Genomic DNA, 15,449 nt, shown 5'->3' with positions numbered 1-15,449 from the left:
CGGTGATTAGAGGCATTAAGGCAACAAGAACCCAAGTAATAATCGCAATTTTACTCGTGAATTTGCAGGATTAGTTTCGAAGGTTTAAACATAGAATCGTCTTCTTAAACTGCAGAAGTACAAATCTAATACCTGAAGAATATATTCTTCGGACTCCGAAAAAAAATTGCACTCGTGCAGCTGAAGAAGCAGGTTCTATGTTTAAACTTCCGAAATTAGGTCCTGCCAAACTTACGAATATTGAGCTGATTCTTGTTGTCTTAATATCTCCAATAATCGATATTCGGCGTGCTGTTTTAACTTTGATCATAGTATCGGTTTTTAATTCAAATACTACTCCGAATTAAGATATAGCATAAACGCAATTTCCAAATTAATTTGTAGATTAACATTAAGTTGAGGCTAGAACACAAGTTCTTGGCCAGTCCTTGACGGTTTATTGAATATTGATTTTTTGGTTGGGAATTTCTTAATGCAGGAAGGAATTAGGTGTTTCCTAATCGATAGTAGCAAGAGCATCACAAATGGCCATTTCTCCAGCATGGAGGACAAAATATAAAATTATGAACTGTTTAGAAACAGAAATTGTGAGACAGTACCTTGTAGGGTTTCTGTCGTAAGTGGAAGTTAAAGTCCTGCAGATCCTCTTAGAAAAACAGCAAGATATTTTTATCACAAGATAATGAAGAAGGTTTAAATAACCTTTTCATTTAGGTTTAAACTTAACATAAAGGCACAGCTTATGTTATAAAAGAAACTTCCACTACTTGTGGATATTTAAATTAACATAACAGCGTTCATAACAATTCAAGCGTTGACAACGTAATATAAGACTACACATTAACTAGAGCAAAATAAGCTGGTTCAGAATATTTTGTCGGCACGTCGTTCAAAACATCGGCTAGGGAGATTCTAAAGCCAGAATATAACTTTTAAGCAAAGCTAGCAAAAATACTGAGAACAAGATACGGTTCCCAGAAGCTCTATGACTAAGATTCAGAAACATTCAGCTTACATACACTGAAAGCTAATTTGCATACTGGCGAGAAATACAGAAAGTAGAAGTTACAATAAAGACTTAAATCACAATAACTGTTTAATTAACCTAAGAAATTTTACAACCTTTTAAACATTGATAAAGACCAAAGGTTCCATTCATCGGCAACTGAATTAACTGTAAATTTATATTCAGTTCTCGAGAGAACAACTAAAACTGCTAGAAAGGTGGACATTTATACTATGATGCGTTTTGACCAGAATACGTATATTACAGCTAGAATCTCCACATTATGATATGGGTGCCAGTATTTGACTTACATAATATCGTAAATGGTTTTGGTAATTAAAGTTCTGTGCTTGTGATCCAGATAATTTGTAACCTACTGTGTGTTAATTAACCACGTATGATTTTAATTTTTACTATGGGCTCCTCCTTCCCTACAAATTAGCTTTTAGTGCATGCAGGCTGAGGTATTGGGATTTTAGAAATTTATAAGATATTTTCATCGTCCTTTCCGCGTGCCTTCGTGGCGTAACTGAAAGTACATCCGACGCATAATCGTTAGGTCTGATCTCGAATCCCAGCGAGTTCTTGCACAGTTTTCACGTTTCCTGCATCGATAAACTTAATGACTATTAGTAGCACCCGATCTTTAAGGCTGATAATGATAATTCGTCACCAGCAGGATTTTGCGCCTGGGATTTTTTATCGCAGTCACCCATTAAAAGGGAGAATATACATGATATTTTCTCCCTCGTTTCCTGGGCCCACCAGCGGCCGAGCGGTAAAGCCGCGGAACACTGGTAGTTCGGTCCGAGGTTCGAATCCCGCGAACAGGCTGGCTACATGGGTGTTTTCGTGTTTTTCCCCATGTGTAACGTGTATACGAGCCAGTTTCCCTTAGAAAGTCCTCCACGAAGACATCCCCCTTAAGCAGATAGCCCTAGTGTGCTTTCCCATAATTAAATACACACATGAGTCTCTCTCCTTTCCGCGTGCCTTCGTGTTGTAACTGGAAGCTAATCGGGAAGTCCGGTGTTCGAATCCCGACCAGAGCATTGCACATTTTTCACATCTGCTGCATCCCTAAACCTAATGACTTTAGAAGTTTCTGGCACTATCGTAGGGCTGTAAGAATTTTATCAACTCTGCTTAAAAGTTATTATTTCGGCTTTGCATTCTCTTGCAACCGGTACCTTAAACTTACCCGCCGGTAAAATATTGAGTCAAACTATAACTTACTTTATTTGACTTAGTAGTCTTAGACTACTTTATCAGCGTTAAAGTTACTTCACTCTTATTGTTTAATTCACATCGCCACGAACATTTTTTCCTGTCTGTAGCACAAATCCCGCCTTTTATGTTACAAGTTGAAGATTAAATAAAAAGAGTTAATTAAAGCCTTCGAAAGTCTTTGCGTGTTATTTCAGACTTAGAGATAACTGGCTAACATGTCTAGTATACTTATAAGGTATTTCTCCCTGTTTAGCATGCCACCGCAGTGTTGTCTGCAAGCTGAGCCAATATTCCAGAGGTCCGTGGTTCGATTCCAGGCGAATGCGGTTGCTAATTTTTCATCTCTCCGACTTTTCCAATTAACCTAATGTTTCTACAGTGGCGCCCGAACTAAAAGGGTTGTGGATGATGACTCTCCTCACCCGCCCACACTGGAATACTGGGTAATGAAATTGCAGATGCAATAGCCAAAAGAACAGCAACTGACCCCCATGTTCGCACACTTTGACGTGCCTCTCCCGGGTTCGTTCTTAAAAGCTGAGCTCGAGAGAGAATTACTCAAACGTTGGCCACATCTGTGGGAGACAGAGACCACCGGCAGAAGAGTTTACAGATTTTTTCCAAAAGTCTGCCGGCTTCTAAAATCTGGCTCGTCTCACTTCACTCAGTATCTAACAGGACATGGTTCCTTCATGACTTACCTGCATCGCTTTAGACGACGAGAAAACGAGCATTGCTCATGCGGGATGGTAGGAGATCCGGACCACTATCTGTTCGCTTGCAGAGAGACCGCCAAATATCATCTTAGGCAACCAGTAGCAAACCACATCCATGCATGGGCCGAAGCTACTTCAAAAAATCGCAATGCATTGAAACGCATTGCACGCAAAATCTCAGACGCAAAATCATTGTTCTTCCCTTTTTTTATTTTATGTATTATTTCACTTTCTAGTATTTTACTTCTTATTACTTTTTGTATTTGTAACCACATGTCCATAACTCTGTAAATGTGTAACTGAAATTGTTCTTCTCACCCGCAATGCACCCTTCTTCCATCATGCACTATCGTCTTCGTCCAGCATTTGTTTGCACTGCTCCCAGCAGTCGTCTTGAGCACAATATGTATTTATAAGTGTGTTTTTTGTTCGTTTCCGTCAGCGGGGCTACCTGGCCGATATGCTAACTACCCAGTGGACCGGCTGCCTCGCTGTCGGTGGAAGGAAAGAAGGAAATGACTCTCCATCCCCAGGATTTGGCGATTGGGTTCCCTAAAAACCTCAGTCGCCCTTTAAAAAAGGGGGAGTATATAAGGTATTTCTCCCGCCTTTTTACCGTGCCTTCATGGTGTGGTGGTCTGCACACTGGGCGCTTATTCCAGAGGTCCCTGGTTCGATTCCCGGTGAAGGCGTTTCTCACTTTTCATTTTGCCGTCTTCCAAAAATACCTAGTGTCGCTACAGACTAATAGGACTTATTTAGTTTCCAAATTAATTGCAGCCTTACAAACTGTATCGTTAAAAGAGGTAATCATCACTTTTATCCGTCAATTGGGAAATCAGCTAGCTATTGCATCATATAATTTTTTTAATACGTTCACTACATCCCCATAGTTACATTTAGCAAATTTTTATTTATACTCATTATAAAAAATAAAATACAAAATCTTTGACATCTGCTAACCACCAAATTATGTATATATATAAGTGTACAAAGAATACAAAATTCTTATTTCTATACTACACCCTATTTTTAAGAAATAGTATTTAAAAGAATTCAATTATTTTGAACTTTCTTTAAAGGAAAATTGGCAGAAATTCAAGTTAAATACAATTTTATGTGTTTCTTTCCTTTATCTGTAGGATCAGTAGCTATTGGATTTTCTTACACACGGAAAGTATTTAAATGGAAAGTTACCCGTTATTCCTACACGACAGCAACGTTTAGTCTTTTGAATGCTGCGGCAACATTAGCAATAGTACCTTTCTTAAATCGGAAATTACTGGTACATGAAGCAGCAGTAGGACTTGTAGGAGTACTCTCGCTTATGGCCAGAATGACTCTCATGTCAGTGGCAATAACGGAAAGCCTCATTTTTTATGGTACGTATAAGAGTGGAACTCAAACATTTTCATATGTTATTGTCTTCCTTGCATTATACATGTAAATACAAATACTGTTACTGCCAAATATTGATATTTACGATGATAATACGCCCTAATAAATCCATTGTGAGTCAAAGATATCCTAAGCAAAAAAATATCTAATATGATTAATCTACTATACCCAGCATCTTAAGTTGCTTTCTCTTTAACATTATCAGAAGTTTTAAACTGCAAACTAAGTTGACATCCAAGATATTTTATAGCTAAGTGTTAAATACCTTATGCAATTTATTACTGTTTTACAAAAACAGAAAACAGTATGGCTGTGGAGATACGACAGATTCAAACACAGGTAACATCCCATCTTGGACAACTGCTAACAAATGGTGCATCCATAAAAAACTGTATAACACCCTATATAACATGTTGCTATGTATTGTGATTGAATTAGATACATATCCTCTTTTTAAACACAAAACTTATATTAAATAATTGCACAATATAAATATAAACAAGAAAATGACATATAAAACTTGTAAATGCGAGAATAGAACAGAAATAATGAAAAATGGACAGCATTCCAGCTGCCTTGCGAATATGATCGCCTGAGTCCGACTGTTCAACTGAATTAATGTTCTTTGGCATAGTGCCAAAGCGAAACAGAGTTAAATTGAGTAGTTCTGTTCCTGTGTACCGGAACATACTCCCACCCTATCAGGCATTAGCCCTGATATATGAGCAAAGGAGCTAATTTATGAATGTTCCTTTTAAAAATAAAGTTTTTAGTTTTAACTGTGGCCACACGAACCAGTCCGCCTGTACCATGATGAAGTTCGACCACTTGTCCTAGTGTCCAAGAACCTGGAAGATGACCATCATCTAGTAACAGGACGATGTCTCAAATTTTACATTCGGTTGAGTATCCTTCTATTTCTTTCTGGTTTGCAGAGAAGATAGATTTGCTTTGGTCCATGATTTGCAGAAGTCCTTCCGCATCTTTTGAAGGATACCCCACCTATTCCGAATATTGGCAGTACTAGTAAGAGGTAGTTCAGGAGGGGATAGGATCACGTCTCCTGTAAGAAAATGTGAAGGAGTGAGAATATTAATGCAATCAATGTCAGTATTGTTTACAATACATAACGGACGAGAATTTAAAATGGCTTCTATCTGAGCCAATAGAGTTGTCAATTCTTTCGAAAGTAAGTAGAGTTTCACCGATTACTCTTTTACAGTGATATTTGGTTGATTTAATTGCGGCCTTCCAAATTCGTTCGAAATGAGAAGATGCTGGAGGTATAAAGTGTCATTCTATTGATGCTTGAGTTAAATGATGAGCAACGGCTTCGTTCTTAGAGAGTGAAGCCCACTATCGTTGTATTTCGCTCAGCTTTCAACCCCAACGAAGTTTGATGCATTGTCGTGTAAATCTGACCCGGCTGCAGAGGAAAGCCATGGCGGAAGAAACGAAGACTTTGATGTACCTTTTAGCCAAATTGAAAGCCGGACAGGAAGAGATGAAAGCTGAAATCAAAACTAAAAATCAAAGCCGAACTGAAAGATATTAAAGCCGGACGGGAAAAGATGAAAGCTGAAATGAAAGAAATGAAAGCGGGACAGGAGGAAATAAAGGCTAAGATCAAGAGCGAAATAAAAGCCATTCAAGAAAAGATGCAACCAAAATTCGAACAGATGGAAGTGGAACAAGAAAAGATTAAAAGCGAGATCGTGGAGCTTAGAGAGGATACTGGAGCAAAAATAGCGGCTGTGGAAGAACGATTTGAAGAAAAATTGAGAAAATTCCGGAAAGAAGTAGATGTTTTGAAAGAAAACTGGACTGAGCCCAAGAACGAAGCTGAAGATTTGAAGGTTCCCCCAGTGTACTCTAATACGGTTAACAAACCAAGCACATATGATGGAAAATCATCATGGAGTATATATAAGACCCAATTTTCCATCGTGGCGGAAAATAACAAGTAGGACTCCCACATGAAGGCTTCGCAGTTGGCTGCGTCACTCTGAGGAGATGCTGCAGACATCTTAGGGGTCCTCTCCGAAGACCAGATTTCAAACTTCAACGCCCTCTCGAATGAGCTGGAAACGAGATTCGGGGAAAAGTGCGCAAAGGTCTATATCCGCCTGCAATTGAAATCCCGCCAACAGAAAATTACGGAAAGCCTTCAAGAACTTGCATCTGACATCGAAAGTTTGGCGCATCAAGCATATCCGGACTGTCCACCTGATGTCAGAAAAAATCTGGCCTTGATGCATTTCGTCGATGCCGTTAAGGACGCGGAAATTCAGAAAGCTCTCAGATTGGCGGATCTGAAAGACCTGAAATCTGCCTTGGTCTACGCTATGAAGTTCGAGTCGGCTCAACAAGCGACTCGAAGAGATCGCCATCCTATTAAAGCGGCTCAAATATAAGATCCAAATTTTGATATCTCGAAACTAAAAACAGAAATAAGAGAAATTCGCGAGAACTGCGGAAATAAGAGACCTGAGGTTGAGAAATGTAAGCCCACGGATCCGTGAAAGCAACGTAGCGCTACGAAGCATAGAATCTCGTAGACGTGTTATCATTGTCGTGCTGTAAGAATATCAAGAATGACAACCAAAGAAGTCTGGCTATAAAATGAAATGGCATCCCGTATAATAATTCTAGGTTGTCGGGCTGTGTGGCGGATGGCAGTCAGGGGAATATCCCAACGCTGTCTTGAACGTCTATAAATATATCTTCGCTAGTCATCGAGGCTCATGTGAGAATAGAAATAGAAGAACTTCGCCCGAAGATATTGATCGCGACAGTGCTACCGCTGTGACCGGTATGAACATACCCAAGCAGGGTGCTTCAATAAACTTAGATTCATCAAAGGCTTCGAAAGTCACTTTACATATGAAGGTACTCGGACTAAAGAAGGAAAAGATGAATGCATCTTATGTGAAAGTGGAAACCACCCAGCTTCTTACCCAGAGTGTCTAAACTTTCCCAAACTAAATAAGATGGCTAATCACCTCGTCGAGAAACCTTTAAAGTCTTCCTAAAAAGACAAAACTGGAAGCAAAGAAGTTCCAACACCATCTGTTACAGGAAAAAGATCCTTTAGTGATGTCATAAAAACAACCTGAAAATGATATTCTGGCTGAAACGCTAAAATTCTTAGCTTCAGAAAATACTAGAAATATTCTAAAGAAGGTAACTGAATTTGCCTTACAAGTTAAAAAAGCCAACACTTTAATAGACAAGATAAGAATAGGATCTACGGGCCAGCACATCGTGAGTTCGAATCCAGTTCGGAGTGTATATTAAAAGTTACATTAAGATTTCTTTTATGGACTTATTTCACTTCATTTATGTGCTCGTACATTTTTAAAAGACTTTTCACAATTTTCTGAGGACTTTTAATATATAATTCTTATTGATGAACTTTTCAGAGGACTATTCTAATTATTTATTTTGTGACCATTGTGAATTTTTTAAAATGTACCTTTCACCCTTAGGCGGTGCTTTTAGTACTTAACTCCCTTCAACCGTCAACTGGTCAACTACTGACATACGAGAATACCTTTTTGCTAGGTGCCTTAATTTGTGAGCTGTGATACAGGATACTCGGGGCTCATTTTTAAAGGGGGTTCATCGCTGAAATCTGTTCTACTCTAGTCAGTGCGATCCCATATCAAAAGCATCGGCAAACCTGCAAAAGTGCCTGACGGTATTCAACGGTCAGATGCAGTCGGCGCAATAGCCTTCGTTACCTGTCTTCGTTCATTGAGTTACCTATCAGAGGTCATTGTAGCTACTGGTGTCCCGGATACACGGCGCATCGTTGATAAGGATGCATCAGGGGCTGTGAGCGTCGATTGGACGATCACTCTATCCTCGCGTTCTGTCGTCGCTCTCGGTCGACGGCTACCTTCTTGAAGCTCTTTAAGGCCATGGGTCACACATTTCTGTGAACTATTCTGAGATTTGACAACTCTGCTTCCTTTAGTTCAATTGCAAGTCCTCTCTCAAATGGTTACATCTGCTCATATTATTCGTAAACTCGTCTGTAAAGCATTGGCACAGTCCGCATGGATCGATAAGTCCATATTCGCTTCGAAGGTATGCCTTAGCGCTGGAATGTCCTCTGTTTTATATACCATCCGGAGGCTCAGTTGCAGTGTGCTGGAGTTCTAGCTCTTCAGTCATTGGTTCAGCCAAAAGATTGAAAAGAAAATTTGCATATTCTAGCCTAAGGTATCGGAATACGCAATTTCGTCGTTTTTGCATTACTCCTTCTTTGTGTGTCGCTTTTTATTTTATAGAGTATACAATGACAGAAATGGGTACAGTTACATAAACGTACTTATGTACTAATGTACTACACGTACTAATGTTACTTAAACGCTTTTTAACATTATTTAAAAGTACTTATTATCTCCTCTGAAGAACTAACATCGAAAAGTGTACTTTAAGTTAAAAAGCATCAATCATTATCCTTTGCTAAGTGTCCCATGGATCCAGTTATTTCAGTACACGGCTTCACAACCTCCCTTTGCATAAGCATGTAACTGAAAATTTATGCACATTCCGCACATAAACGGTTAGGGCATTACTGTTAGCTCAGAAGAATGAATTCTAATTTATTTCTACTTATTCCAAATAAGTAAATTCTATGGAGTCTATTTTTTTTTAATTTACAGCTTGGTCAAGTGGGGCATTATTTGCATGCGGAGGTATCGCCATACGATCACGGATATCGAAATTGGTAAACCGAAAGGAATTAGGTAAGCTAAACCTTCCTTTGCGTTTTCATTTACTTTGCAAGTTTTTTTTTTTTTTTTTTTTTTTTTTTTTTTTTTTTTTTTTAATTGGTATTTGAATTACAAATAAGTTTATACGTTTCATATTACTTTAATCATCAATTTCTAGAATTGTAAAGACGACTTTTCATCCCTTATTTGTTTCTAAAATATAGTGAAACAAACTCAGATGAACTTTAAGTTTTTTATTTAGTTGTTAATCTGAGGGCTACAAAGGCTATGCGATAACAGAAAATCAATTTTCATCAGTTAGGAAACTGCAGTCTTTTGTCTCATAAACTTCTGTCAAACTAACGGACAAACAATTTTAGAATGCATTAGTTTACGCATTAGATCTACCTTTATTGAAAAAAACTGACACATCTCTCTCATACAGAACTGATTATTCGTAAAACTGTTTTTTGTGAGATTCAAACATTCGTGGTATTTCGTTTCAGTGTCATGGTAGCAATGTATGATAACAATGTTTTAAAACCAGATTTTTATTATTCTTATTACATTTTTGCCGGTCCGTCCCTAAAATGAAAGCAGTTATGCACAATACGATTCTCTCACGGCACATTTGGTAATGTTGACTTTAACTTTCAGTAGTTAGATTGTCCAATCTCTTTTTGATAGAGTATGTTTGGCACACGATGTATTGCTATTATTCCATTCAAATACAACGGAGAAGTATAAAATCATGTGTATTATACCACATTTCAGTATATTTTCCATCCCATGCCGGTGAACTCTTACATTTGAGTTTGCGTCGTAACTCTAATTTCATTCCTCTCGTATCTGCGTTTTTAAACGAACCTAATCTTTTGCAATCGTAGAGGTTTTATTCCTTAATCAAATACTTTGCATGTACCGATTTTAATCCCTTTTGGATAATTTCTTCACAGTAGATACTCTCTCTTTTATTAAGGAGTTATCGTTTTACTGGCAGTTGCAAAAACTGCTTCTGTGTATCTATTATCTTATTAATGTTCAAACGTTATTATTAATATTCAAAATATTGTGGTTCTTTTAAATTTTCTTTCCAGGAAAACACTCAACATCTAAATACCTCATTTTGTTCCTTTTTTTTTTTTTTTCAATCATGAAATGCGGTCAGTAGTTTTGGACAACCCTGTGTTCTTTCTCAAAACTTTTGCAATATAAAATGTGATAATTCAGTATTATATTCACCTATAATAGACAATCGTCTGTGTGTTCTGAGTCCATTCTAAGAAATAAACCGGTTCGTTGCATTTTTAACATCACATGATAAATAAAGTTTCGAAAAATAAATTTTGTTATTATTTAAAATGGAGCAAATGACAATTTCATTTTATTATTGTCATTTGTTTTATTCACATAGGGCGGGTATTTTCATTACTGGCAACTTGTGAATCTCTCACTCCTGTTCTTGGAACAATTATCATGATACAGTTGTATGACTGGTCAGCACAATTCTTCCCAGGATTGCCTTTTGCTGCTGCTGCCATCTTTCTCATACCAGCTGCTGCAATCTTTGCGTAAGTGTACTTATTTTTCATTTAATGTCTTTTAATAAGACTTCTTTTGTTACTCAAATTTAGCTTCAAAGATCAAAAAAAATTCCATTTTTAAATATACAGTTCCCATAACTTACCCATAAATTATCTGATTTAAATGATCAAAATTAAAATACCTATATTATGACAAAGCTAAGCAAGTGTAATTAAATAACTGAAGAAAGCATGCCTGATATAGTATATAAATTATAAACTAAACGAAACTAATAGAAGAGGACTGGTTTTTAATTATACTTGAGGAGTGTGACCCCCAGTGACTGTAGCCGCAGGCATCTCTGTATAACATATTTTATGAAAATGCAAGAAATCTAGTTTATATCTTGCATTTTCATACAGAAATACAGAAAATATAAAAAGAAGGATTAAAATAAAATTTAAAAGACTTATGTAAACTTTTCAAGATGTATTTTAAGTAAGTTTTTATTAATTTATTGTAACTACTATTGTTATCATTGTCAAGAAATTTCATTTCCAATTGTTAATGCAATATTAGCAGAGAAAGAAGAAATAATCCACCTTTAAAATCCATATCGTTGCAATGAAAAAAATTAACCATTAGATATATTTTAATTATAACTAAAAAAATCATCCCAGTTTCCATACCATGTAGTGTAGCAGGATAATTGCAGGCGGGTTTCTGCAGCAAGCGATAATGTGACGGTAAGCTACGGGTTAAGATTGCATCTAATTTTAGTCTACGCCGCTTTGCTGTATAATTAACATAAGCCTCCGAACTGATCGAGTAACGCGAGGAGATACTGCTTGAAAGAAATCAACTGTCTGCTAATTATAAAGGTAACTGTCAGCAAAACTTAATCATAAATGTCACAAGGTTAAATATAATATCGCGAGTTTCATTAAAACTGTTTTCATTTTACATACCCAACATTTAATCTACTAACATGCATTCAATCTTGCTTATAGAAAACATAATTTGCACAGTACTGCATTACACTCTATTAATAATCTCAACACGTAAGCACTGTTATTCAGATGTGCATTGATTGCAATGTACTATATTTTATTCAGTGGGGAGCTTTGAAAATTTTAACAAATTTTAGCCCTTATAAAAGGATTATCAATTTTTTTACTTTTTACAGAAACCGAAAATGCAAACAATTATAAATCAAAAAATATTTTTTAAAAATCTCGAAATATAATTGTAATAACATAAAATAACGAGTAAATTTAAGTATGTGACACAATTTATGCCAGAACCTAACATACATTATTTTCTTCTTCATTCTTGTCAACTCACCGTTAAGAAGGTTTTGAAGCTAAGATATTATTTTTCTAAATATTTTTAACCAGTAATAAGTTTTAAAAAAGCTTATAGATAATAATTGGGGTTAATTTTTTTAATATTTCTCAAGTAGATATCGTTAAATCTAAAATATGCTGCATAATCAAAAATGATCTCCTGTCTTTTCTCTTTCTCCTGTCTTTTATCTTTTTATCTTTTGTCTTTAACAGAAAACTAAATACCGAAACTTCTATCTCCCTCGTGATGTTAAACAATTTGATAACCATGAATAAGTTTGTTAAAAACAGGTGGTAATTTCCAGCACCTGTTTAGATTTTGGGCTGTCTACAACGCATCTGACAGAACTTAAATGAAACCAGAGGAGACCTTAATTCTTAGCAAGAGAAAGACTAACGTAAGCATGATTATGAGATGCATAATATGTTTTTTCCTTGCAGTAAAGAACAAACAAACTCATTTACACTCATTCAAATTTGATGATTAATAATCACTTAAACATTTTATGAATCCCAATATGATATAAAAATAAGATTTCAACCCCCTGAACACCAGCACTGACTGCTTTTGTATCTAGTTATCATCGATGTTTTTACGGGTCACAATCCCAAAATTCATTAAGTAAACTTAAATCAAATTCTGGTGTCATTTTTGCATGTTAACAAATGCAGATGGTTCAGTACAATTGCGTTAAATTCAAATTAAAGTGAATTAATCATAATTCCTTGATTGATTGAAAACTATTTTTTATTTATTTTCTTTTTAAATTGTAGGTGGATGATGAGTTTACCAACATTGTCTGTTACCCAATATGAGGAAAACGAACAATCGAAGAAAATGAGAGAACTAAAAGATGTAAGTTCAGGATCATTCAAATACTGAAACTGCAAGTTAACATCCATTATGGTTTACCAAAAGGCCTGTTTATGGCAGAAATAGAAACGTCGATGCCGACTTTAGTGATAAAGAACTTCAAAAGAGAATACTAAGTCACTTAGATCTCAGCTATGTAATACATAGAATGAACGTGTTGATTGATCAACATTACACCATTGATCAACATTACATAACATTCAAAAAAAATTATTTGACAAAATTGTATAGTTGTTTGAAACGTTCTAAGTAGAATTTCCAAGTTAATGTCTTTCGAATAAAGCAAGTAAATTTTTATGAAGCTTCTGGAGTCTTCAATATATAGCTTACTCGAATGTATTTTATGTGCTTAACAGCCATTTATCTTGTTCCTCTTGATAACTGGCATCCCTTTTAGGTTGAAATGCTGACTGAGCTCTAGATATATTGAAATAAAATAATAATATATTTATTTTGATGATAGCACTTTTATTAAAAATATTCGTTTTAATTCTTTTAAGAAATCATTAGCTGAAACCTGGAGAACGTTTTCTTCTACTCAGTGTGATATTTCAGTAACTTGTCATATTGAACTGCATATCATAATTCTGGAATTATTATTATTATTATGTATAAAATAAAAATAAATTATTATGTAAAGTTTATATTACATATATATTGCATATATACCACCTCTACCTTATATATGCATTACATATATAGTACCTCTACCTCATATATGTATTACACATCTATAGCAGCTCCTAACTTATTAAATAAATAATAATTTAGCATAGCTAATTGTCTTATTTTCTAATTTTATTCATCGTATTCTGCATTCTTCAGATACTTAAGTTTTACTTACACTTTTGATTTAGTTAGCTTTTTATATTGTCTAATGTATTTATACTTTAAGACAGTTTCCTCTAATATCTGTTTATTAGGGAAAATGTATTTGAATTTTCATTTAAAATGAATGTCAGATAAAGTTTGAATGTTATTAATTCCCGGTTGCTATGCGTCCCTTGTCCTTACTGTACATACGAGGGACATAGAATTAATTCTAAACTTAAAAATTTGAAGAAATAACTGCATTCTCTTTTAGAATTAGAAAATGGAAAACAGACATAATGCGTTCAATTGATTCTTGAAACGTTCTTAAATTGTTAGTCATTGTTCTTAAATTGTCATTAATTGTCTGATTGAAAATGGGAGAAATCTTTCGATGATTCTTTACAAAAGAAACTCCTGAAGCATCTTTTTACATAGAAAAAAATGCTTAACAAAGTAAAAGACGATTGCTGACGACTTTCTAAACATAATAACATATTATTTGAATCAAATTATAAATACTCGTGTAATAATGCTTAGTCAAATGCAAACAAAACAAAAGTTAGTACATTTTTAGTATGTTTGCTTATATTTCATAACTGATACAGGAATTATGTAACAAATATCTAGTGTTGAAAACAGCTCAAATTTCAGAAATCATATATGCAGAAACAAATTCATGCATACAAGTTCTTTTGTTACTTCGCAATTTAGTGTTTTAGAACTATTTTAACATCAGCAGTTATTCATACTATGACAGGATTAAGGTATTATGAAGTTACGGATACAAATTAGGTAATAAAATCGGTTACGACAAACATAGTGATAATTCTTCTTAATTATCCTACATGTGTACATTTATAAAAAAATGCTTGAATTGTTACATGAATTTGACTAATTGATTTCCTTACTTAAGTTGAATCGCCAAAAGCACTTTTATCTTCCACTATTTTAAATACATCTCGTATTATTTTTCCGGAAGGATTTAAATTTTTATTAAACGTTTCTCTTATAATTATGCCTTGTAATTAAACTTAGTTGCATTAACCCTCTCACTGCGTACTTTTTTATCAAAATAACAACGACAAACTTGTCAATCGAAATTTTTTCACTTTCAATAACCTCTCTGTCACTTTCTTCACTATCGGAAGCGCGCATGGGTAAACGCTTTACGTGCATGCGTAGCGGACGCGCGCAAATAACGCGCATGCGTAAGTTTGTGGCTTTGAAGTCCGGATTATAGGTCATTCCGGATAATGGACGTCCGGATTACGGACTTTGTACTGTATATCAATTTTGCACCACTGTCGAACGTTTTCAATATAAACTGAATTTTTAGATTTATCGCTATCTGCTAAGGAATCCGAGAAATTCTTACCAGTTTCGCTATAACTATCTTCAGTATACTTGAAATCAGAATCAGAACTACTATCAGTGTCGGGAATATAGGTCGAATCGGGAATGTCGGGAATACAGGTCACTCGCCGAAACGCTTCCTACCAGACATCTTTTAGCTCTGAAAAGCGCGTGCAAAATGCTACATTACGTATTCTTGTATATTTGGCAGAAATGTGGACAACTAACACCATCTGTTAGCCCACATCTAAATAAACAATTAAACATCACAGAAAATCCGAAAGGAAACCTTGAACGGGGAAGAGCGGGTTACACAGTTAAATAGACGGCGAAAATTCATCTCGCGGAAATCGAGGGGTTGCGCAAATTTTGCTACTTCTAGGTTGCCCTTGGAAATCGCGGGATGCGCAGCGAGAGGGTTAAAACTGATTAAATAAAAATTTGAAATAAATCGAATTTTCGCTA

At 35.5% G+C, this 15,449-nt stretch overlaps 1 protein-coding gene across 1 annotated transcript in view; it reads left to right on the top strand.

The window, feature by feature from the left end:
- Positions 1 to 13,598, top strand: part of LOC118199095 (proton-coupled folate transporter-like) — a 34,950-nt gene extending 21,352 nt beyond the window's left edge. The window contains exons 5-8 of the mRNA XM_085825406.1: positions 4,095 to 4,334; positions 9,024 to 9,107; positions 10,489 to 10,645; positions 12,719 to 13,598. Coding sequence (XP_085681532.1) covers positions 4,095 to 4,334; positions 9,024 to 9,107; positions 10,489 to 10,645; positions 12,719 to 12,827 — 590 coding nt within the window. The 3' untranslated portion in view covers positions 12,828 to 13,598. The remainder of the gene's footprint in view (positions 1 to 4,094; positions 4,335 to 9,023; positions 9,108 to 10,488; positions 10,646 to 12,718) is intronic.
- The last annotated feature ends 1,851 nt before the right edge of the window (positions 13,599 to 15,449 follow it).

The sequence above is a fragment of the Stegodyphus dumicola genome, chromosome 10, assembly GCF_044657685.1.
Source record: "Stegodyphus dumicola isolate Sdum_Otavi_A_Nest chromosome 10, ASM4465768v1".
NCBI lineage: Eukaryota > Metazoa > Arthropoda > Arachnida > Araneae > Eresidae > Stegodyphus > Stegodyphus dumicola.
The sequence above is the reverse complement of the archived record's forward strand: the minus strand, read 5'-3'. Positions and strand labels throughout refer to the sequence as shown.